This window comes from Vulpes lagopus, chromosome 1 (assembly GCF_018345385.1).
Source record: "Vulpes lagopus strain Blue_001 chromosome 1, ASM1834538v1, whole genome shotgun sequence".
NCBI classification, from domain to species: Eukaryota; Metazoa; Chordata; class Mammalia; order Carnivora; family Canidae; genus Vulpes; species Vulpes lagopus.
In genome coordinates, this window is record NC_054824.1 from 119,533,058 (window position 1) to 119,559,111 (window position 26,054).

At 43.9% G+C, this 26,054-nt stretch overlaps 1 protein-coding gene across 6 annotated transcripts in view; it reads left to right on the forward strand.

The window, feature by feature from the left end:
• The window catches only part of GREB1L (GREB1 like retinoic acid receptor coactivator), a 264,390-nt gene that overhangs the window by 218,395 nt on the left and 19,941 nt on the right, over window positions 1-26,054 (forward strand). For all 6 annotated transcript variants that reach the window (XM_041754040.1, XM_041754343.1, XM_041754118.1 and 3 more), the window contains 8 exons: window positions 9,997-10,130; window positions 12,914-13,253; window positions 17,907-18,022; window positions 18,428-18,672; window positions 21,201-21,772; window positions 21,924-22,026; window positions 24,749-24,904; window positions 25,186-25,325. In XM_041754040.1, the coding sequence (XP_041609974.1) occupies window positions 9,997-10,130; window positions 12,914-13,253; window positions 17,907-18,022; window positions 18,428-18,672; window positions 21,201-21,772; window positions 21,924-22,026; window positions 24,749-24,904; window positions 25,186-25,325 (1,806 nt within the window). The remainder of the gene's footprint in view (window positions 1-9,996; window positions 10,131-12,913; window positions 13,254-17,906; window positions 18,023-18,427; window positions 18,673-21,200; window positions 21,773-21,923; window positions 22,027-24,748; window positions 24,905-25,185; window positions 25,326-26,054) is intronic.

A 26,054-nucleotide genomic window follows, 5' to 3' on the forward strand; every position in this document is an offset into this window, starting at 1 on the left:
AAAGTCATTTCTATGACTATGGTTACTTTTTAGGCACAATAATGGTACTATGATTATATTTTTTAAAAGATTCTCATCTTAGAGGCATCTAGTGAAGTATTTATGAATTAAAAATTTGATGTCCAAGATCTAATCAAAATAATTAAGGGGAAGGGAGTTATATTCTAATAAAGTTTTTTAAAAAATCATCACTATGAAATTGAGATCAGCATAGAAAAAAGATAAAAACTTTGAATCTAATTTACAACACCCTTACACATTAGGGAAGAAGCTCCTAACCATTGCCTCCTTTTGTTATCCTGAGGCCAGTGTCCTCAAAAAGGAAAAATTGAGAAAAGCAGAGTAATTCAGTTTAAAAAATACTGAGCATTTGTAGGCTTGTATTTGATCTTGTATTAGATCCAAGAACACACAGAGAGACTCTTTAAAGGAGAAAGCAGGTGCATATTAAAGTGACTATTATCCAAAACAGAGTAAGATATACATAGAGAAAACAATTTGGTGATTACCAGAGGCAGGAGTGAGGTGAGTGAAATGCATAAATGGGGTCAAAAGGTACAAACTTCCAGTTTTAAAGTAAGAAGTCCTGGGGATGTAATGTACAGCATGGCGACTGTAGTTAATATTGTATGGTATATTTGAAAATTGCTAAGAGAGTAGATCTTAGAAGTTCATATCACCAGAAAAAAAATTATATGTGCTGTGGTGATCATTTTGCAATATATATGCAGACATACCTCACTTTATTATGTTTTGTTTTATTGCACTTTGCAGATATTTCATTTTTTACAAATTGAATATTTGTAGCAACCCTGCATCAAGGAAGTCTGTTGGCACCATTTTTCCAACAGCATTTGCTCACTTCATGTCTCTGTGTCACATTTTGGTAATTCTCACAATATTTCTGACTTTTTCATTATTATTATATTTATTATGATGATCTATGATCATTGATCCATGATGTTTCTATTGTAAACACAATAGTAGATTTAGCATTGTGGCACAATTCCATATCCATGTAAGAATGTGAACTAAGGGGCACCTGGGTGGCCCAGTGGCTGAATATCTGCCTTTGGCTCGGGTCACGATCCTGGGGTCCTAGGATCAAGTCCCACATCAGACTCTTGGTGGGGAGCCTGCTTCTCCCTCTGCCTGTGTCTCTGCCTCACTCTCTGTGTCTCTCATGAGTAAATAAATAAAACCTTAAAAAAAAAAAAGAATGTGAACTAAATATTACTGTTCATTGACAACACACCTGATCACCCAAGAGCTCTGATGGAGATGTACAATGAAATGAATGTGGTTTTCATGCCTGCTAATACAACACCCATTCTGTGGCCCATGGATCAAGGAGTAACTTCAATTTTCAAGACCTATGATTCAAGAAAGTACATTTCATAAGGCTATAGTAGCAGTAATAGATAGTGATTGCTCTGATGGATCTAGACAAAGTTAGTTGAAAACCTTCTGGAAGGAAATTTATCATTCTAGATCGTTGAGACATTCATGGTTTTAGGAGAAGGTCAAAATATCAATATTAACAGGAGTTTGGAAGAAGTTGATTCCAAAATCATGTACGACTTTGAGAAGTTCAAGTTCAGTGGAGAAAGTCCCTGTAGATGTGGTAGAAATAGCAAGAGAACTAGAATTAGGAGTGGAGACTGAGGATGTGACTAAATTGTTACAAGATCATAAGACTTTAATGATAAGAATTTGCTTCTTAAGGCTGAACACAGAAAGTGGTTTCTTGAAATAGAATCTACTCCCAGTGAAGATGCTGTGAAGATTATTGAAATGACAACAAAGGACTTAGCTGGGAAAGCAGTGGCAGGGTTTGAGAGGACTGACTCCAATGTTGAAAGAAGTTCTGTGGTGAAATGCTATCAAACAGTACCACATGCCACAGAAAAATCATTCATAAAAAGAAAAATCCTTTGATGTGGCAAACTTCATTGTTGTCTTATTTAAAGAAATTGCTGCAGCCATCCCCAGCCTTCAACAACCACCACCCCGATCAGTCAGCAGCCAACATCAGGACAAGACCCTCCACCAGTAAAAAGATTATGATTTGCTGAACGTTCAGATGATGGTTAGCATTTGTAAGCAATAAAGTATCTTTTAATTAATGTATGTACATTGGTTTTCAGATATAATGCTATTGAACACTTAATAGACTATAGTATAAACATAACTTTTGTGTGTATTAGAAAACCAAACAGTTCTTCATTTTAATGACCACCTGCTTTATTGTGGTGGTCTGGAACCAAACCCTCAAATCTCCAAGGTATGCCTATACATAAATAGAATCATTATGTTGTAAACCTGAAAACGAATGCAATGTTACATGTCAATTATATCTTAATTTCAAAAAAAAATATCAAGTTGTACACCTTGAATATATACAATTTTTATTTTTAAAAACAAAAACCAGTATAATAAGACAGTTTTTAAAAACCAAAATACTCTGAGGTTTGAAAGGAGGGAGAAGTCCCACCCATTTGAGAGAACTAGGAAAGGGGACATGTAGAGAGCACAGTGGATGGGCCTTGCAAGAGAGGAAGGACTGGGCACTGTGAGCATGCCTGGCAGTGGACACTCCTGGAAGCAGACAGCTTGGGCAGATCCACAGAGAAGGAAACATGGGGATTTTTCAGAGAACACAGGGGGATGAAAAGAAACCTGGAAATATACACATGGAGACTTGAAGTGCAGGCTGGCAAAGTTTACACTTACTACATAGGCATTAACAATGCCCTTTCATAAGGGCATAGTACTATTAAAAATACAGTTGAGCCTTGAACAACACAAAAGTCAGAAGCACCTACCCCTGCACCGTTGAAAATTCACATATAACTTTGATTCCCCCAAAACTTATCTACTAATAGCCTGCTGTTGTCTGGAAGCCTTACCAAACCATAAACAGTCAATTAAGATCTATTTTGTATATTATTATATACTGTATTCTTACAGTAAAGTAAGCTAGAGAAAAGAAAGTGATAAGGAAATCATAAGGAAGAGGAAATACATTTACAGTACTGTGCTGTAAAAAATCCACATATAGGCAGAGCAACTGATGGTCCTGCAGATCTGTCTCTTGCTTCAACAGTGTTTGGATGGAACAGACCCAGGGATGCCCCCTTCTTCCAGCCTCCTGCCACCCTCCAACCTCTTTTTGAGTTGCAAGCTCAGAACCATCTTCTTAGCCATCCTCTGGCTCTAGGACTAGCCATCATTGGTTTTTGAGCTTAGGTCCTTATTGCCAATCAACCATGAGCTCCTGGATTCACCAGAATGACTCCATCAAGGTGGAGGCCGCCTTCACCTGCCTGGTCAACATACATCCTCAGGGCTCCAGTGCCTACCTCTCCCCGGGCTTCTGTTCCAACCTCAGCCATGTGGCTCTGGAGGACCTAGTGTCTTTTGAAGATACAAAATCGGCATGGCAGCCATGCCCTCTTCAGGACATATGAAAGCCCTTTCAAGATGAGTGGGGCAAAACTCTGGATGCCTAGTCCTGGAGAAGAATCTGAACCAGGGCCTTCTGGATCTGTCTGCTCTGCTCTGGGTTCTGCCCACACAAACCCCCATCTCTATGACTTCCTAGAGAACCACTTCCTAGATGAGGAGGTAAAACTCATTGAGAAGTTGGATGACTACCTGACTAACTTCTGCAGGCTGGCTGGCCCCCAAGGGCTCCAAAGGCTCACTTTCAAGCATGATAACTAGGAGCCTCTGGAGCCCAGTGGCCCTTGAGGGGCCCATCTGCGTCCCTCTGGGTATCCAGCCTCTCCCTGCAACCACTAAGCAGCTTTTTAACCAGCCTGGAGCCCTCCCCCAAGCTCTGCACAAAATGAAAACAATAAAGCTTTTTGTAGAAAAAAAATCATAGGTAACTGGACCCACGCAGTTCAAACCTGTGTGGTTCAAGAGTCAATTATATTATCAGAAATACATATTTCATTTATTTTTATAAGAACAATGTAAAGTTTCACAAACTGAAAGCACCTGTAGAGCCAGCACCCAGATGAAGAAATAGAACATTACCACTACCCTGCAAAACAGGCACCACCAAAGGGTAACACTCTTCTGGCCTCTTACACCATAGATTTGGTTTGCCCAGTTTTGAACTTGTTATAAATGGAATAATACAGTATACACTCTTTTGTATATAGTTTCCTTTGCTCAGCATTGTTTGTGAGATTCTTCTCTATCTTGCATGAGTCATAAGACATTCATATTGCTACATATAGATTACACTGGCTGACCATCACAATTCACTTATCTGGGCCATTCATTTATTCCAGTACTGCTGCTATATACATTCTAGCACTTTTGTTAGGTATATATATATATGGAAATGAACACATATGTTGAGTTTTAGGAGATACTGAGAGGCTGCCTTTTGAAGCAATTCATTCATGATAGAAGTTAAATCAAAGTGATTAAAAATGGGGAGATCAGTCATCTGGCTTTTCTGATAATTCAGATTCAAATTAACAAATACGTAAATAGCAGCCCTAGCAAGAAAAAGTATGGGAGAAATGGTGAATTTTCTAGGATTTCTTTATTGGGGAACAGGGAAAGGTCTGAGATATCTTTGAAGTGATGCCTTTAGTTAGAATAAAAGTTCAAGTGGAAGAGTGATCTGTGGAGGGCAGAGGAGGTGGATTTTGAATGAGTTAAGGGTGAGGCAAGTGCCTGATGCAAATTCTAATTTGCAGTTTCTGCCTGGGCTTTATGATGTAGATTTGGAATATATTGTCAAGAAAAATGATCACAGAAGCAGCTGGTATGGAGAAAATTGTTGAGGAAGGTAATGAAGAGTTAACTGCCAAGAGGGCAGTGGCCAAGGACTGCTGAGGACTGATAAGTACAAGCCACTGGATTTTGCCTCGGGAGTCTTTGGTGACCTTCCAGGAAGCGGTGTCTGTAGAGCAGAGCATTTGGCTGGAGAAGCAAGGACAGCAGCGAGAGGAACAGGAAGAGCTACAGGGTGAGGGTCACCGGGAGGGCAGTATTTGAGAGGAGAGAGGCTTTTTTTTTTTTTTTTGGTAGAAGAAGGGACATGTTTCCAAAAGACACAGTGATTCCATATGATCTGTAATTTTGGGGACACCATGTTTCTTTCGAGTAACATTATTCAGAGCTTTGTAAAACACATTTGAAAGCATGGTCCCAGGGCGCCTGAGTGGTTCAGTGGTTAAGTGTCTGCCTTTGGCTTGGGGGGGTGGGCGGTCCTGGGAGCAAGTCCCACATCAGGCTTCCCACAGGGAGCCTGTTTCTCCCTCTCCCTATGTCTTTGCCTCTCTCTGTGTGCCTCTCATGAATAAATAAATGAAATCTTTGAAAAAAATAAGACATGGTCCCATTGACATCTATTACAAGGTTTATGATACTTAGAAACTACAGTTACAGTTTAATGCAAACCTAACAGATTGGGGAAAGTATTCATGTCTAAGTCTTATTTTTAGTATATCTAATTCTTAATCTATAAAATCTTTATAGTTGAACTAAAAAAATACTGGCTCCAATTGATCGCAAGCCATCTGTTTAATAACCCATCCCATAACTTTGCTAAGAAAGAGAAATTAAAATGAGGACAAGTGGATGCATCCTGTCTAGCAAGGATGCTACATCAGGAAAAAGAGCAGGCTTAGAGTGGGATTTTATATTTTCCCAAAGAAGCAGGACCAAGGATGAGAAGGAAAGTGAAAACCATATACACAAAAGAGAAGGCTTTTCCACTGACTCTGTGCCAGCAGTCCAGATAAGGAGAGAAACTCAGATGAATATTTTTTTTTAAAGGAAGTCTGTAATAGGCCTTGTTTTGACTTCCACGTTTGTTTGTTTTTTTTTAAGATTTTATTTATTCATGAGAAACACAGAGATGTGTGAGAGAGAGGCAGAGACACTGGCAGAGGGAGAAGCAGGCTCCATGCAGGGAGCCCCATGTGGGACTTGATCCCGGGACTCCAAGATCACGCCCTGGGCCGAAGGCAAGGGCTAAACCGCTGAGCCACCCAGGGATCCAGAATAATTTTTTTCATCCTGAAATGACTTGTTTGACACAATATCCAGAATTCAATCAAGAACCAGAGGGGAGGGAGGAAACAAATAAAAATACTTCAAGCCTCCAAAATAGATGCAACTCAATGTATGCTCTGAGGCTCCATTGTTTACAAGGACATACTCTGGTCCTCTAATCTTATTAGATCCCGTTCCAACAAGCAAGAATAACTGGTTTTGGAGGCCACAAAAAAAAAAAAAAAAAAAAAAAAAAAAACCTGCCAATTAAATAGTGCTTTATTTTCTGTCTTATGGAAAATTGCTTATCTGTTTTTCTGGGTTACTGGAAAGCTCAGAAACAAATTTGTAGCCCACTTCTAACAAAATGTGCAAAAACTTCTGGTGTGCATTTTTGAGAGCACTAGCTTCATCCCTGGCCCAATCTTATTTCTCTTACCCTTGCTTTTTCTTCCTCTGATTGCTTAATTTATTTTTAACATACGCTTTTAGCTGCTATGTTACCTTTATGAAATGAGTTGGAGGGTGTTTAAAGAAGAAAAGTGTCAATACATAATAAATAACAAATAAAAGTAAGACTAAAATACATAGGACACATGACAGCTAGGAGAAATGACTGAGGAAAATTTATGTAGAAAAAAGGAACGAAAACTTTTTAAAAATGCAAATGCATGAACTCAAAAAGCTTGCTTAATATTCTGGGGCTATTTACATTTAAGGACAGCTTGTCATATATCTCAGGATCCTCTGAGGGAATCTTTGTGTCATATACCAAAATAGTTATTCATTTCATAGTGATGACTGAGTCATCAAGAAGGAGGTTAATTACAGTGAATTCTGTTTATGAAGGCAAAAAAGTAGATTCCATTTTTAAATAAATATTTTTTGTAAAATAATAGGCTTTTTTGAATTACCATCATTAGATGATGTCAGGAAAGTTTTTTATCAGGTTATATAATGAAACACAATTTTTCAGCTTTATTGAGGTATAATTGATAAAATTGTGATATACTTATTTTAGTAACTAGTTATTTTACATATTTTTTAATTGAACTATAATTAACATACAATGTTATGTTAATTTCAGGTGTACAACATAATGATTCAACAATTCTATACATTACTCACTGTTCACCATGATAAGTGTAGTCACCATCTGTTATCAAGCAACATTATTACAAGATTATTGAGTATATTCCCTATGCTGTACTTTTCATCTCTGTGGACTTATCTATTTTGTAACTGGAAATTTGTACCTCTTAATCCCTTCTATCTAATTCACCCATCCTTCCATCCCCCTCTCCTCTGGCAACTACCAGTTTGCTTGCTTGTTTGCTTAATTTATTTTTGCTCTATTTTTTTTAAAGATTTATTTATTTATTTATTCAGAGAGAGCGAGACAGAGGCAGAGACACAGGCAGAGGGAGAAGCAGGCTCCATGCAGGGAGCCCGACGTGGGACTCGATCCCGGGACTCCAGGATCACGCCCTGAGCCAAAGGCAGATGCTTAACCACTGAGCCACCCAGGCGTCCCTCAATTTTTAATTTTTAACTTTTTTGAGGGACCTTCATATTGTTTCCCACAATTGGCTGTACCAGTTTACACTCCCACCAACAAAGTATGAGGGTTCACTTTTCTCCACATCCTTGCCAACATCTGTCATCTATTTTCCTTTTGATAGCAGCCATTCTAACAGGTGTGAGATGGGGCACCAGGCTACCTCAGTCAGTGGAGCATGTGACTCCTGACCTTGGGGTTTTGAGTTCAAGCTCATGTAGGGCCTAGATATTACTTTAAAAAATTAACAGGTGTTTAGGTGATATCCCATTATGATAGTCACCATCTTATACTTTAGATCCTTATTCTTATTTGCATTTCCTTCATGATTAGCAGTGTTGAATACATGTTTATGCACCTGTTGGCCATTTGTATGTCTTTTTTTTCATTTTTATGTCTTTTAAAATTTTTTTACTTAAATTCAGTTTGCCAACATATAGTATAACACCCAGTGTTCATCTCATCACATGCCCTCCTTAATGCCTGTCACCCAGTTACCCTATCCCCCCACCTACCTCCCCTTCTGCAACCCTTTGTTTGTTTCCCAGAGTTAGGAGTCTCTCATGATTTTTCCCCACTCAGTTTCCTCCCTTCTCTTATGGTCACTTTCACTATTTCTTATATTCCACAAATGAATAAGACCATATGATAAGTGTCTTTCTCTGATTGACTTATTTCACTCAGCATAATACCCTCCAGTTCTGATGTGTAAATGGTAGGTATTCATCCTTTCTGATGGCTAAGTAATATTCCACTGTGTATATATACCACATCTTCTTTATCCATTCATCTGTCAAAGGACATCGTGGCTCCTTCCACAGTTTAGCTATTGTGAACATTGCTGCTGTGAACATTGGGGTGCAGGTGTCCTGTCGTTTCACTACATCAATGTCTTTAGGGTAAATACCCAGTAGTGCAATTGCTGGGTTGTAGGGTAGCTGCATTTTTTTTTTTTTTAATTTTTATTTATTTATTTATGATAGTCATACAGAGAGAGAGAGAGAGAGGCAGAGACACAGGCAGAGGGAGAAGCAGGCTCCATGCACTGGGAGCCTGATGTGGGATTCGATCCCGGGTCTCCAGGATCGCGCCCTGGGCCAAAGGCGGGCGCCAAACCGCTGCGCCACCCAGGGATCCCGGTAGCTGCATTTTTAACTTCTTCAGGAACCTCCACGCTATTTTCCAGAGTGGCTGTAGCAGTCTGCATTCCCACCAACAGTGCAGGAGGGTTCCCCTTTCTCCCGCATCCTCGCCAACATTTGTTGTTTCCTGTCCTGTTGATTTTAGCCATTCTCACTGGTGTAAAGTGGTATCTCATTGTGGTTTTGATTTGTATTTCCCTGATGGCAAGTGATGTGGAGCATTTTTTCATGTGCTTGTTGGCCATGTGTAGGTCTTCTTTGGAGAAATGTCTGTTCATATTTTCTGCCCATTTCTTGACTGGATTGTTTGTTTCTTGGGTGTTGAGTTTGATAAGTTCTTTATAGGTCTTGGATACTAGCCCTCTATCTGATAGGTCACTTGCAAATATCTTCTCCCATTCTGTAGGTTGTCTTTTAGTTTTGTTGACTGTTTCTTTGCTGTGAAGAAGCTTTTTATCTTGATGAAGTCCCTATAGTTCTTTATTGCTTTTGGTTCCCTTGCTTTTAGAGATGTCTTGCAAGAAGTTGCTGTGGCCAAGTTCAAAAAGGTTGTTGCCTGTGTTCTCCTCTAGGATTTTGATGGATTCTTATCTCACATTTAGATCTTTCAACCATTTTGAGTTTATCTTTGTGTATGGTTTAAGAAAATGGTCCAGTTTCATTCTTCTGCATGTGGCCGTCCAATTTTCCCAGCACCATTTATTGAAGAGACTGTCTTTTTTTCCATTGAATATTTTTTCCTGCTTTGTCAAAGATGAGTTGACCATAGAATTGAGGATCCATTTCTGGGTTCTTTATTCTGTTCCATTGATCTGTTTTTTATGTGCCTAGTTTTATGCCAGTACCATACTGTCTTGATGATCACAGCTTTGTAATACACCTTGAAGTTAGGTATAGTGATGCCCCCAGCTTTGGTTTTCTTTTCATTTGTATCTTCTTTAGAAAAACATCTATTCAGTTTCTCTGCCCATTTTTGATTGTTTGGGTTTTTTGCTATTGGGTTATGTGAGTTTTTAAAAATATATTTTGGATACTAATCCCTTATCAGATATATGATTTGCAAATATTTCTCCTGTACTATAGGTTGTCTTTTCATTTTATTGAGGCTTCTTTTGCTATGCAGAAGCTTTTTAGTTTGATATAGTCCCACTTGTTTATTCACAATTTTTTAACCTTCCAGGAAATAACGTATTGCAGGGATTTCTTCCCACCCCTAGAAAACAAGATACATTGTATCCTCTCCTCATTGGGTTTGGCTCTATTTTGAATCAGGAGGACATGAGCTGCCAAGAGAAGCTGTACTTCGGCTTGAACGAATACAGTAAGTCTCTACAGTGGGGAATCACAAGCCCACTTCTGAGATGTGATGAGACTTTTGAAAAAATGGTGAATACACTCTTGGAGAGGTAAGTAAGGACCTTCAGCTTTCACTTTAGCTGCACTTGTGTGTCTAAAATAGCCGAAAGTCTCGTGTGTCATTGTCACAGGGGGTTTGGTGGAGCTCCAGCAGTGCAGATGACATGCACAGGCAGAATTAAAATAGCCTCTCCTTAGATGACCTTTTACTCATATAGGTTTTCTATGATCATCTGAGACTCAAAAAGGAAACTAGCAACCGAAAGTGGGACTTAGAACCACTTTCCATGCTCTGCAGCATCTCCAAGCATGCTTTACTGCTACCACCAGGGGATTAGATAGACAGTGGGATTTTCTGGTTAAAGACCATTCCTCTGAGGTGTGGCCTCCCCCACCATACACCCTATACTTCTTCATTTTTCTCTTTTCCCCACTATCCACCACAGGCATGTACCCTTAGATGACTAAGTAAAAACTGAACTTTACTATGAAAGATTTGGAGTGTAGACTGGAGAAAATTAGGAGCAAATAGGTCATTGAAATGAGTTCAGCGCCTCCTCCAATCCTTGACCTTGAGAGATCATAACTTCCCTGTCTCCTTTGCTTTATTTTTATTCCCCAAATCCTGGTCAAACTCCAGAAGAGTAAAGTGTTTCCTATTTTTTTCTCTCTGATCTCGAATTATAGACTTGATGCATCACAGAGCCATTAGAATTTACGTAATTTGATAGGGTCCCCACCCCGCCCGCCCACCCTCCATTGCAATTTTCTGTCTGAACTTCCAGTGATGGGGGGAGATGGATTCTTTGATGAGGCACATTGTAATTTTTAGTAGCTCTTATTCTTCAAATTGGCTCCAATTGATCATAAGCCACCTATTTAACAACCTGTTCTATACCTTTGCTAAGTGAGTTATTATGCGGCACCAACAAAAGGAGTGGCCTGAGAGTAGGATTTTATATTTTTGCAGCTGTTGGATTTAAGGACACTTAACTGTGACATTAATCCTTCCACAGTACATATGATCTTATGTTTTCAAAATCGTCCTATGAATCTCCCTTTTAAGTGTTTCCCACCCACCTGCTGTATCCACCAGCTTGGAAAGTACCCTGCCTTCCAGTAGCATCATTCAGAGTCAAATCTGTCAACTTCTTTCACAACTTCAGTAATACTTACAAAACAACAATTACAGTTCAGTACAAATATAACAGATTGTGAAGATGATTCACTTCTAAGTACATACTTCTTTCAGAATGTGAGATCTAAAAGCCTATAGATCAAAGTTACCGTGTGTACTAACTTTGGCTTTCCTACCTGGCTCATCAAAACACATTAAGCTTTAAACATGGATCTTATGTGCTCACTTCTTCCAACTCAGTCACTCAAGCTAATAATAGCTAAGATTTATTGAGCATTTGAAGAACTGGTCCAGGATTGAGTGAACTGAAGGATTTCTTCACTTTTCCCTAATCTACTATATCCTTACAGTGTAAGATGTTATCAGAGACCTGAATGAGTCTAGACCCAGCTCTGTCCCTGACCAGTTGCATGATCTTGGACAAGTAGCCAGGTTTCTCTCAGCCACTTAACTCACTCTCCTTCTGGTGGAAAGGGGAGTGGTCAAAACCAGGGCATCCACGGTCCTTGCCAACTTTAAAGTACTTCAAAAGCCACGCTATTCATTTGATGACCCTAACTGGTATTTGACCCTGGGCTTTTCTGTGCAAGGCTGGCAGACCACTTGTTTTACCTTAAATAGAATGTGGAACAAAGCCGAACCACCCTATGGCCTACCCAGCTGCTAGGCGCTTGCTTGTGCTACCAGCTGGCAACCAGAAAGAAAGTTCACAGGCTCATCCTCATTTTGCCAGCACCTCTTCATGCCTACAAAGGGGTCCTCTTTGCCAGCAGGCCTGGCTTTCTGAGAACTCATAAATAAATTTCCTGCCTGCTCCGTAGCTGTAAAAAGTGCCAATTTGAACAAAGTGATCCTCTTCCTTGGCAGTCCAGACTGTGTGGGGGTGGAGTACCAGTGGGTGTTGGGATGAGGCAAGGACACCCCTACTTGCCAGGCTCCCTTGACTCAGCAGGGCTCGGATGATAGGAGGCTCCACCACTGGGGGGTGCTATTTCTCCAGGCAGCTGCAAGTTTTCTCAGGCACCAAGGCACATTTTATGGGAAGATACAGTTACTGCTATCTGTGGGGCTACCCTCAAATTAGCAATTATTAGTAATAACAATTATTTTTTACGTCTCATACTTTGCAAGCATGATACTGATGTCTCAATTTTCTTTACTGTAGTCTAAAGTATCAGAGAAATAAGCTGACAACGCCACCATTCTAACTCAGTGCCACCAATGAGAGGTTAGGATCCAGGGATGATCCATTATGCCTCTGTTAACAAATAACCCAACTAGACCAGTGCTTCTCAAAATTTAATGTGCATACAAATTACCTGGGAATCTTGTCAGGATGTGAGTTATGATTCAGATATCTGGGATGGGGAAAGTTGGTACTCTTAACTAGCTCCCAGGTTGCACTGTTACTGGACAGTGCTGCTGGTCCATAGACCATACTCTGAGAAGCTAGGGTCGCTAGACCATCCCTAAACCTCAACTTACTGTGCCTATCCCAACAGGTTGTGACTCACAGGAGTTGAAAGCTCTGCTTTTCCTTCTAGTGATATGGGCTCCAAGGTCACATGAGGGCTCAAGCCCACCACTGATCAGTAACCCATTCCTACCATGCTTGGTCTGTGTTCCTCCCACAAAGATCTTGCTGTCCCAACCTGTCCTACTGCCCAAGTGCTAGCTCCCTGTGTTCTGTTGAAGGTACCCCAGGCTGCACAGCATGGTCGTCCGCTGCTACCTTCTCATCCAACAGTACTCAGAAGCTCTGATGGCTCTCACTACTATGGCGTCACTCCGAGACCACAGCACACCTGAAACACTCAGCATTATGGATGACCTCATCAGCTCCCCAGGAAAAACCCGAAGTGGGAGGGGACACATGCTCATTATCAGGGTGCCCTCCGTGCAGTTGGCGATGTTGGCCAAGGAGCGCTTGCAGGAAGTGCGTGACAAGCTGGGGCTACAGTATCGCTTTGAGATCATCCTTGGGAACCCTGCCTCTGAACTCAGTGTTGCAACTCACTTTGTGGCTCGATTAAAGGTCAGCATTGGTCAGACATGTCTCCTTTGAAATACCATTTGTTTCTGTTTTCTAGGAATCCCAAGTAGGTGGGCCAGAGGCCTGAGTTTAAGACAGTTTTGCACATGTGTTGATTTTAACTTCATGAGAGTGTTAAGGCTAAACCAAGGGACATGGAAATTTCCCTAACTGGAGCCAGTTTATTAAGATCTGTCAAGTCCTTTGTTAGTGTGTGCCTGCAGTTGGTCTTCTATGCTCTCCAACTGCAGGTGCAAAAACAAGATGACCCAATTTGACCCCATGTTTATTGACCTTGTTCAAGATGCCTCTAGCTCATGCCCATCTGTTTTCACAGAAAAAAAGGTAAGCTGTTCTCTCAGACCTCTGTGGGTTCACCTTTAAGTGACAATAATTCATGAATTCTTTTCTGTCTACCTAGCCTGTCAGTTCAGGTCTAGAGTCGGTAGGTAAAGTATCCTGTTCTATCTTTAGGAATCATATAGAGCTATTCCCCACCCTCTTGCATGTGGACTCTCCAAGAGTTTGTTGCTTCGTTGAACTTGCTCTGACACCCTGCCCGAGACTTGCTGGTCTGACTCCTCCAAGCCTCCTGAAGAGAGATTAGTGCATGAGCACAGCCCACTCCCCTCGCATGGCCAGCAGGACTGCTTTTCCTAAACCCCTCCTGGTGGGCAGAGTTCCTGAATCAACTAATATAACTCCCTACTTTATACTCTGGTCAGGTTTTTCTGGGAACTTTTATAATATAACATGTCCAGGCCATTAGGAAGCATTTAATAGAATAGCTGAGCATATATATGGTTATGACACCAAGCTAAGTACTATATGTATGAGTTAGACCGACATGGTATCTCTACCTTGCACACTAAATACTGAGCTAAATTGGATTAAGGAAAATCAAGTTGGGCACAAATTTTATGAAAAGAATTTTCACATTCCCTCTGGGCTGCAGTTTCCCATCTGCAAAAGGAGAGTTGGACTGTCTGATCTCAAAGAGCCCTAATCTGAGGATATTATTCAGTGTTCATAAAGCATTTTGCAAACATATGCCTGTTTTATGGAACCCTATCATCTAACCTAAACTGAATAATCCAAAGCACAAACAAAATATCTTATATTAGTTGATAAGCAACTGGAACAAATAAATAATAACAGAAACCCTGTATTTAGTGAAAGCTGAAACATTTATTTTTCATATGTAGATATAATGTTCACAAATAACTGCAAGATTTCTAGGATAAATAACAAATCAGAGTCCTAAAACTCTTCTTACAGTATAATTCATTGAGATGTATGCCTTGAGACAATTTAAATGATACTAATGATTGAAGAATCTGGAAAGACAAATAATCTTCAGGGAAATGGTTGAAGAGGATATGAGGCTGCAGAATCTTCTCTGGGTTTCCATGACACTGGTCAATTGTAGCCATCTATTGTTGAGGTGATTTGTTCAGAGTCTTCAGAAGTGCCAATCACTAAGTCAGTATAAATCTGCAGGTCCTAATTAATTCACCCCTCTGGGCCAAACTTTGAAAACCATAATAAAGACCTGAGGTTCTTCTTTTTTCTTTTTCTTTTTTTTTTTAAATTTACTTAAGTAATCTCTATACTCAGTGTGGGGCTTGAACCCACAACCCTGAGATCAAGAGTCCTAACTGGCTGCTAGCACATCAGAATTACCTTCAGGGCCTTTAGACAGCAGTTGCTTTGTGAGCACTGTTCTGAGAGCATGCCATATGTGAAGGGAGGCCCAACTAATTTTCAAAATGGTCATATCTCAAAATCTATCAGTAGCTGCCAAGCACCAATCACACAAAAGAGATTTACATATTCTTAAAACCACTGGATCATATCAATCCATTCTGTTTAAACTCTTTCTTTGTGTGGAAGTAAAAATATGAAATCCCATTGAAATGTTCACATCCTAAGCAACACTGCCACTTACTAGGTGGTTTCTGCTTCACACATATCCTTCCTTCGTTTTTTAAAGATTTATTTATTTGATTTATTTAATTTTATTTATTTGATTGAGGGAGGGAGGGAGAGAGACAGAGACAGAGAGAGAGAGAGAGAGAGAGAGAGAACATAAGCAAGGGGAGGGGCAGAAGGAGAGGGAAAGAATCCTCAAGCAGACTCCCCACTGAGCAAGTTCAACCCTGGTCTTAATCCCACAACCCTAATATCATGAGCTGAGCCAAAATCAAGAGTCAAAGGCGTAACTGACTGAGTCACCCAGATGTCCCTTCACATGTTTATCTCTAAGTTACTAACTTCCCTTACCATTGTCAGGATGGCATGGGTGAGTGGGTGTGCCTTTTATCTGTGGCCTTGCCTAACATCCTCTGCCTTGTCTTCCATTGAATGGCCTTATTTTTGTGTTTCCCTCTAATTATCCTGCAATGTATTGTGATTAACTTATAAGTGATGACAAGCATTCTAGAAGGATACAAGGCTTAAATCTAAATAAATCAGTTATTCCAGAAGGCCTGGAAGCTTTCATCAAATTTCCTTGGCCTTGAGCCCATATTGTCCTTGAACTGAGTGCCCACCCACCCAGTCTTTTGTATTGTTTCAAGTGCTCTGGAGTGAAATCATCCTGAGGGTATGGTCAGTCCATCCAAGAACTACAGCCATCATTCATCAGAACTAGCAGAGGAACAGAAAAGCATGTTATAGTGGTATGGCTTCTGATTGGTCAAGAGTAAAAGCAAGACTTCTTTAAGATTATTTGAATCTCTTGAAAATAAATCTTTTTGTAGAGTAAAACATAGTGTCCCTTATCCCATCATTATAACAACCTCACTTTTTGTGAACCATGACCAATGGATGGCTTCTGGGAGATAAAATTCATTCAGGAACACCATAAGTTCAATGCAAAGGTTATGTAATAAAATGATTCCTGTTCCCAGAACTGTCTACTTTAAATCAAAGTGTTATTATTCACTCTGACATGACAATGTATGAAAAACTGAATTTTTGTAGGTATATTTGTTCTAAAAGTTAAAGAATATTTTTGATGATAGATTAATTATTTTAAAGTAGTCTTCACACCCAGCATGGAGCCCAATGCAGGGCTTGAACTCATGACCCTGAGATCAAGACCTGAGCTGAAATCAGGAGTCAGATGTTTAACCCACTGAGCCACCCAGGCACCTGGATAGATTGATTTTCTAAGATAAGAAAAGTCTCTCCAGTCTGTAAACAGCTATGTAGATCCATTTATTGACCATCAGTTTCCAAGTATATGATAGAAGACTGGGCAATAAGGTTAGAGCACTTTCTATTTTAAAAATTACATACATTTTATTCGAATAATTATGGGTATATTTATTTCTAAAGCCTGTTTTATCTAGACACCAACAAATCATGAATCAAATCCTATTACATCATTTCTTGCCTGTTAAATTTTTTCTCATCCCATTTTGTGTTTAGCAAAAGAAGTACCTATTTTAAAATAAAGTGTATGCATTTCCTAACACCTCTTATTCTTTTTCCCTAAAGCAGTATTAGAAATGTCAGTTCATTTCCTATAATAACTCCTACTAGAAAGCTGTTATGAGCACAGTTAGATATGCTAGACACCTTATAAAACATGGTAGAAACCACTTTATCCACTTAAAAGGTAGTCTATTTTCTTTCTGCTCTAAAATATAAAAATCTATAAGATCTTTTCACTTTTGAATATCTTTCAAGTTGGTGGGATTTTTTTTTTCTTCTCATTGATTGGCGTTCCATTTATTGAAAATATACACACACGGGTATATATGTGTTCCTCTGGGATCCCTGGGTGGCGCAGCGGTTTGGCGCTTGCCTTTGGCCCAGGGCGCGATCCTGGAGACCCGGGATCGAATCCCACATCAGGCTCCCGGTGCATGGAGCCTGCTTCTCCCTCCGCCTGTGTCTCTGCCTCTCTCTCTCTCTCTGTGACTATCATAAATAAATTTTAAAAAAAAAATTAAAAAAAAAATATATATGTGTTCCTCTGTGTCAGAAGTTGATGCTTAAGAGTTATTTGTGAAATCATAAGCTAACTGCATTACTCTTCTAAGTAAGGGACATGGTTTGTCTGTTTGCTTATTGGTCCAGATTTGGTTATAGTGTTAACCTTCTTGAGAGAGACTTTTGAGAGCCTTAAGCCAACCATTACTTGTCACTTATTTTGAAAGTCAATGGGGGGGGGGGGGCGGAACAACCACCAAGGGTAGCTAATGTCATTATTTTCTTGGAGAAAATGTCTGTTTTCAGAGTTTTGTTGAGATGCTTTTATTAATCATTCGTAACTGCAACTGTCTTGAATTTTCATGAAGAAAAGAAAGTGTGTTTAAGAGCCTTGAGTCAAAAAAAAAAAAAAAGAGCCTTGAGTCAGGTAGTGTAACCCAGTTAGTACACATTGTATGCCTCTTTGGCCTGTGTGTGCCTATTGCATGATAGACACCAAGATCTCCTGTTTTATCCTACTGAGATAAAACTTAAGGCCACATTCTTCTAGAGTGCTTTGTTATGCTTTTTAGTAGCAATTTAGTATATGTACACATACACACAGGAAGCCATTTGGAGGCACAAATGCATATAAAATCTGGACCTAGAAACCTTTTCAGAGGTAGAAACTTAAATAAGGAGTTTTACTTTTATCATATGGGTCCCTTTCTACAGACCTGGAGAGGAAATGAACCAGAAGAGTGGACCCCTCGGACATACCAGGATTTAGAAGGTCTGCCTTGTATTGTGATATTAACTGGCAAAGATCCTCTTGGAGAAACCTTTCCCAGGTACGATGTGATAATCAGTCTCATTTTTCATTAGTTGCCCAGATAAGCTGATATGTCTAAAATTTGGCTGACGCTTAACCATTTCAGTCGCCAAGAAGGAAGAGAATCGCTTTCCTCACAGATGAAAAACACATACCTTTCCTTGACTCTCTCTTTTGATTCTCCAGAGACTGCCTAGCAATTGGGGACCGGAAGGTAGCCAGAGTGAGAAGTGTTTCTGCATCAAAGCAGGGCCGCCAGACAGGCAGAGAGGAAATCACCTGCCCCAAACCAGGGCTGTTTTATTTTGATGATGTGTCAAAAAGGATGTGGCCAGTGCGAGGTCACAACAGTGAAGGAGTGACAAAGCTGAGGTTTGAGTCAAGGCCACATGTACTCACCTAGAATATCATTACTTCTGTGTAGGTCTTTGAAGTACTGTGACCTCCGGCTCATCGACTCAAGCTATTTAACTCGCACAGCCTTGGAGCAGGAGGTGGGTCTAGCATGCTGCTATGTCTCAAAAGAGGTCATCCGGGGCCCCGCGGTTGCCCTGGACCTTAGTGGGAAGGAGCAGGAGAGAGCCACCACCAGTGAAAACGATGCTGATGAGCTGCTGATCGACTTGGAGAGGCCACAGAGCAACAGCAGCGCTGTCACTGGAACCTCAGGTCAGTGCTTCCTTTTCTGTCTCTAGGGGTGTGAGGCAGGAGTGAGGATGTGGGCAGGCCTGGGGCAGGCAAAGGCACGCAGTCACATGCCTCAAGGATGTCAGAGGAGCTTTGGGTGACTTGGGGATCCTGCCCAGACCTCAGTTCCCGGGAGAGATACTTGGAAAACATAGCTGTTGAACAGCCACAAAATACTTCTCTGGGTAAACAATTCCATGAAGAGCTTGGTAATAAGCAAAGTTTAATAAACAAATTTTATCACCTCCAGCCTGCACCATTTAGTCTTTTTCACCCTTAATCGCCCATGGATACTATACATCTGATATTTACACAAACGCCTTCTTTTGCTTCTAGATCCAAAAGCTGTAAGTTCGTGCTCATTGGCTTAGCACTTGGCATGGTATTTACTAGTTTGAATGAATAAATAAGTGAACAACTTTTATAAGCAGTTAATGGCAAGTGTTGTAGACTGAAGGCTACTTGGGGCCACTGGCTGTGCGGACCCACCAGGCAGCTCCGCCAGTCCCTCTCCTAGAGAGTTGCTGTATGGCTTCTGGCAGTGCCTGGCATGAACTACCTTCTGATTATAGTACAGCAAATGCAGCACTGTTTCCATTTCTTTTCTGATTAGGAAAGTAATAAAATTGAACATAGAAAACTTGGAGAATGTAACAAAGGATAGAGAAGAGATTAAAAATTAAAACCCCCAGGAGTAGCCCAGGTGGCCCAGGGGTTTAGCGCCACCTTCGGCCTAGGGCGTGATCCTGGAGACCCAGGATCGAGTCCCGCGTCGGGCTCCCTGCATGGAGCCTGCTTCTCCCTCTGCCTGTGTCCCTGCCTCTCTCTCTCTCTCTCTCTGTTTCTCATGAATAAATAAATTAAATCTTTAAAAAAAATTTAAAACCTCCAGGTGTGCCTGTGTGGCCCAGTCAGTTGAGCATCTGCCTTCATCTCAGAGTCCTAGGATGGAGCCCCGAGTCCAGAGTGGTTGGGCTCCCTGCTCAGCAGGGAGTCTGCTTCCCCCTCTTTCTCTGCCCCTTCCCTTTGCTTATGTACTCTTCATGCTCTCTCTTTCTCTCTGTCAAATAAATAAATAAAATCTTAAAAAAAAAAAAAAAAACCCTAGGGTGCCTAGCTGGCTCAGTCAGTAGAGCCAGCTCCCCTCTTGTCTTCATAATACAAACATGCAGACACACATACAATTTCAGGTCAAAAGCAGCACTAGTGTGTCTGTCCACCCTGGCAGCTGCTGTTGGATGGCTGTGGGAATCAAAGAGGCTGTCGTCTCTGGGGATGATAGGGACTATCTTGATGGGGACCCTCAGCCTGGAAGAACATGAGGAGTGTTCTACTGGGTGTGCTTAGCTGCTGGCCAGGGGTCAAGTGTTCTACCTTCTTTCACCCCATCACTCCAGGCTCCCCAGTTGTTTCTCAGAGACCAGTTCAGAATAAAGGCAAGAGGCGTAAGGGACAGTAAGGAGAAACAGAAGGGAAGGGGAACTATCTCATCTGGAAGTTTCTGGATATTGTTATCAGTGAGGGAGATGCAAGGGGGTGTTTCTCTCCTTCCTGGGGCTTTTTAATCAGAACCCCTCCCTTTCCCTGCCCTTACAGAGCTGCTCCATAAGGCTCACAGAGCCTGGGCTTTGCTCTGATTAACTGGCACACAGGTTAATGGCTGGCCTTCTGCTGCTTAGAGTTTCCCTCCCTCCTAGAACAACCTGACCTGCCTGTGCTCCCACCACCGAGCACACATCCCTCAGCCTTGGGCTGCCTCTGAGGGTCCTTGGGGAAGCTCACTGCCCAAAGTATGCAGGCTCTAAAGGTTAGGGCTGTGAGGGGAAAGGCAGGCTCTCATACAGGATGGAAGGGCGCACAAGTCAGATGAGCAAGTGCAGTAACTTGGTAGCAACAACCTGCAGTTACTGACTCTTCCTCTGGGCACTCCTGAGGTTGGGATTTGACCCACATGCCTGGGAGTGAGCATCATTCTGAGCCCAGAGGTGGCCTTCAGTCCTGAACATATGAGCTTTTAGTTTGTCCATGAACCGAAGAGTGGCTGACCTGTCCGAGAGGAAAACCTATTTGAAAAGATTTGGCCAAATGCACAGGGATCTCTGGACAAAGCAAGACCTCACTGAGCATAGATGATGCCTTACAGCCTCTTTCCCATGGTGACGTTCCCCACTCTGGTTTGGGCACCCGTGGCAGTGGCTACAGCCTGGGGAACCTCTCCACGCCCAGAAGTGTGAGACTCTCGGGCCCCAGGAGGAGGCAGGTGTCCTGGAACGGGACTTGAACGTGGAGCCTGCGTGGGTCAGGGTCCTGGAATAGCTCCGAAGGCAGATCCAAATGAGGGCCGAGGAGAGGTTAATAACCTTACTAGGCACGAAGACTGGGGTAGGATGTAGGAAAGGACGCGAGGCCGCCCTGAGCACGCTGCGCCCAGGGAAGGCGACGGGAAGCAGGCGAGGGAGCCCGGGAAGGGGCACCCAGCCCCGCTGATGGCTGTGCCCGGCCTCTTTCAGGCTCCATCATGGAGAACGGGGTGAGCTCCTCGAGCACGGCCGACAAGTCCCAGAAGCTGTCCCTGACGCCCGGCTTCCAGAGCCCGGCCAACAGCGTGGGGCTGGACGAAGGGGTGTGCGCGGGCACAGCGGGCGCCGGGGAGACGCTGAAGCAGGAGTGCGACTCCCTGGGCCCGCCGCTGGCCAGCAGCTCCACCGCCAAGCCGCCGCCGCCGTCGTCGGGCGCCCGCGCGCTGCCGTGGCCGGGACAGGCGCCCCGCGGCTGCCGGGGCCTGCATGCCGCCCTGCCCCCGGTCGTGATCTTGTCCAAGGCGGCCTACAGCCTGCTGGGCGCGCCGCGGGGAGGCAAGCCGCCCGCGTCCTCCTCGCTGCTGCCGCACGCCGACGTGGCCTGGGTGAGCGCCCTGCGGCCGCTGCTGCACAAGGACATGAGCAGCGAGGAGCAGTCCCTCTACTACCGGCAGTGGACCTCGGCCCGGCAGCACCACGCCGACTTCAGCAACCAGCCCGACCCCGCCTCGGGCGCGCGCACCTGCCACCCCCGGCGGCTGCTGCTCACCGGCCCCCCCCAGGTAGGCCGGCCGCCCCCGGGCCCCGAGCCGCGAGCGCCTCCCCCGGGCCTCTCGGGGGCAGAGAGACCCCCGAGCCCAGGTGTGAAACCTCGTCTCTCTTCTCCCTCCCTCTCTTCCCCTCCCCCCCCCCAATTAAAAATCCTTCCGACAGGTGGGAAAGACCGGCTCCTATTTACAGTTCCTTAGGATCCTCTTCCGCATGCTCATCAGGCTCCTGGAGGTGGATGTGTATGATGAGGGGGAGATCAACACGGGTGAGTCCTGACCCCGGGCGCGGGCAGGGATGGGAGACGCCGACACCGCCCGGCTTTCCGCGGGGCCGGGCGTGCGGGGCTACCCCGAGGCCAGGGGCGTCACTGTGGCCACTAGTCTCCCGCTGCTGTGGGCCTCCCCTCGCCGTGCCCTCTTCCAAAGCCCTAGTGGCGGCACTGGTTGCTTAGATGGGCGATGGGCGGCGTTCTGCTGAGGCTCCCGGGTGTGTTTGATGCTCGCCGGTTTCCCAGAGGGAGCTTGTTTTAACCGCGGGCTCTGAGCTAGGTCTGTGGGTCACTACCCTGAAATCAGAACCTTGTGCGGACCCGAAACCTAGCGCCACAAGCAAACCCCTTCACGTCCGCAGTAAGACGCAGGAGCCTGTGCTTGACAGGCCTGTGGGCGCTGGCTTTTAGGAGGACCATCTCCCATTCCTCCCCCTGGATCCCCCTTCCAGCCCTTCCCCCCAGCGGTCACCTGTGGGAAGGTCCAGCAGAGCCAGAGAGTGAGCAGGGCCCGGCCTGAGCCAGCTCTGTAGCTAAGGGCAGTGTGGCCTCCAAACTGCGGCTTCCCGGCGTGGAGCAGTGGCCGGAGCTGGAGGGGACGGGGTGCGGGCAGCAGAGGTCATCGGGTGGAAGCTCTTCCGAGCCGCTCAGAGAGGAGGAGTCTGGAAAACGGAAAGGCTTTGGCATCTTCTGTCAGACTGGCCCTCGGATCTCCTCCCACTTGCTTGCCCTAAAGAGTTGGACCTACTCTGGGACACGCCCAAGGGACTAGTTGGGTTCAGAGCAAGACTGGGCAAAATCAGCCATATTTAATCATCTTATTATCACTTTCAGCCCCATTTCCACTCCTTGCCAGCTCATATTCATGATCACACACACACACACACAATCCCATCTTCCCATTGCCTCTTCTTGTTGGTGTCCCCAACCTGAGCTGCACCAGACACCCAGGCCCACCACACAGGGGACCCAGAGCTCTAAGTTGGCCTTGAAACACTCAGGGCTGCCTGGAGGAGGCTGGGACCAAGAGCTGGGGCAAAGGCAGAGCTGGACAGACTAGAGATGAGGGACCTGTCACCTCACCAACCTTCCCGCAAAGCCCCTGGGCTCAAGAGAATGGCACCTTTAATTTTCTCCTCAGATCCCGCTGCACTGCTCTTGGGCTTTACTCTGTGTGATGAGCTGTGTGAGAACGTGTCACAGGCAAACCTGGCCTGTGTAGTGACAAGTCCTATTACTTTGGCTGTATTCCTTCTACCTGGTTTTAGTGCAGATGAACATGATGGTGCTCTGGAGAGACATGACAGTATTAAAAAAAAAAAAAAAAAAAAAAAAACTAGGGCAGCCCTGGTGGTGCAGCGGTTTGGCGCCGCATGCAGCCTGGGGTGTGATCCTGGAGACCTGGGATCGAGTCCCACATCGGGCTCCCTGCATGGAAGCCCCTCTCCCTGTGTCTCTGCCTCTCTGTGTCTATGAATAAATAAATAAAATCTTAAAAAAAAACTAGAATAAGCTTTGGGTTTTATTTTTTAAAGATTTTATTTAAGAGAGTGTGAGCACCAGCAGCAGGGGCTGGGGGGACAGACGGAGAAGACAACTCCTCATTGAGCAGGGAGCCTGGGACCATGACCTGAGCTGAATGCAGATGCTCAACCACTGAGCCACCCAGGTGCCCCAAGCTTTGGGTATTTTTTTTAATTTTTTTTTTTTTTTTTTTTTTATTCATGAGAGACCTAGAGAGGGAGGCAGAGCCATAGGCAAAGGAGAGGCAGGCTTCCCGCAGGGAGCCTGATGTGAGACTTGATCCCAGGACCCTGGGATCATGACCTGAGCCAAAAACTCAACCACTGAGCCACCCAGGTGCCCCAGATTTTTATATTTTTAAAAAGAGTTTTATAGTAGCTGTACTTGTAATCTTTAGGCTTCTTTTTTTTTTTTTTTTTTTTAAGCTTTTCTCTTTCTCCCTTGTAAAGTTGTCTTAAGCTTTTGGATCTTATGAATTTTATCAATATCAATAAATATTCTCTATTGGACACCCACCATGAGCCTGCCACTAAGCACTTTCAACGGAATCCTTACAATAACCCAGGGTCCCTGGAAGCTGATGGCAGTGCCTGCAGGTGTGAAGTAGTGAGGGGCAGCCTGGATTCAGACCTAGGGCTACTGCAAATTGGAGCCACTTAAGCAGCTTTAAATGCCGTGATAGGTGTCTGGGTACTAAAGGAGATTGTGGGGGTGGTGGCCTAAGCACAGGGATTTTTTTTTTTTACAAGCTCCTAGGTGATTCTTATGCAGCAGACACTGGGAATCTTGCTCAGTGCATCCCTAAAATCTCTTAGGCTGTCAGTATCGTAAAACCCTGCAGCTAAAACTGTTAAGAATTTAGGTCACCCAAAACTAAATAAGCTTTTAAGGTGATTTGGGCAGCTGGGAGACTAGTTGATCCCATAGGTCGGGGGGTGGGGTGTGTCGACCAGATGTGGGCCTTAACGTCTAACCTAGAGGTTAACGTTGGGGCCAGGGAATCCCTCCCAGCGTGGGCCTGCAGGGATAATTCTGGGGGCCCCTCTGCCCTGGGACATGGGAGATCATTTTTCAGAAATGCCTTTGTCCACCCATCTGGGATTCATGTTTCATAAAACCTCTCGCGCTGACACCTGGGAGGGAGGCTGGGAGGCCAGCCAGTGTACCTGCTCTGCGCACTTTCTTCTTGCCCCAGATCACAGCGAAAGCAGTGAAGTCAGCCAGTCAGAGGGGGAGCCCTGGCCGGACATCGAGAGCTTCAGTAAAATGCCCTTTGACGTCAGTGTACACGATCCCAAGTACAGTTTGATGAGCCTGGTGTATACAGAGAAGCTGGCAGGGGTCAAACAAGGTCAGTGCAAGCAGAGCGAGGTGGGCCTCTCTGAAGGTCGAGGTCGAGGGGCAGCTACATCGAGGCAGGAAGTGTGGGGCAGTTTCATGGTGAGAGAGTTTAAAGGATGCTCCTCTCTACTTTTCTCACACATGTATTTATCACCTGTTACTTTTCATACCTGACTCTCAGGGCATAAATTTACAGAATCCATGGAAGAGCCTTTCGGGGAGTGGGGGACTTTCTGGAGTAGGGGCTCCATGCATAACATGGCAAGGTTTTTTTTGCCCCTTTATACGCAGAAGCAATAAAGGATTCCAAAGCCGAGGAGCCCAGGAAACGAGGAACCGTGTCCATGATGCTGACCAAGTATGCGGCCTACAACACTTTCCACCACTGCGAGCAGTGCCACCAGTACATGGACTTCACCTCTGCTGCCCAGGTGTGGCCCCCTTGTCCTTGCCTGTTACCCAACGTGGATTTTCTTGTAAGATGTGAAAAATTAGGCTTCCGATTTCAGGCCCTAGATAGAGGCGACCTGATTTATGAGACGGAGCCAGTCACTGGTGAGCAAAATGTGTGAAGCAATTAATTAAAATGACTTCTTAGCTTATTCGGATTGTGGGCAGGGGGAGGAGAAGGAAGAGAAAGAACCTTGAGTTTTTGTTTCTGAAGTCACTTCATCAAAATGGTTACATGTGTCATGTTTAGGTTAGCCATTGTGATCCTGAAAAAAAACTAGATATTATGGTATATTTGGTGAAAGGATCTCCCCCCCCCCCCACCACCACTGCCTTTGTGTTGTTGACAAAAATGGTGCCCCTTGTCTAACAAATCCATAGGGTGTGTGCCCTTTGAACCGTGAACAGGTCTGCTGATTTGCCAGGACTGAGTCCTCTTCTTACTCCAGTGCGGAGTGGTTTCGATCCATAGGCATAGAGGAGTCAAGAGTCAATATTGATCTTTAATTTAGAGAGATGTGAGAGGTAGGAACACAGAAGGTGAGCCAATACCCCAGTCTTTGGTTTCTTTCTGGCCAGAGCATCTGTAAACACAAAAGGTGAGGAAGGGAGCAGATGACAGGAATCCAGAGCCTATGTGGGGGATAAGTTCTATATAGCTGTCTCCCACGTTAGTTTCTTGATTTTTATGACTTGATTCTGAACACCTA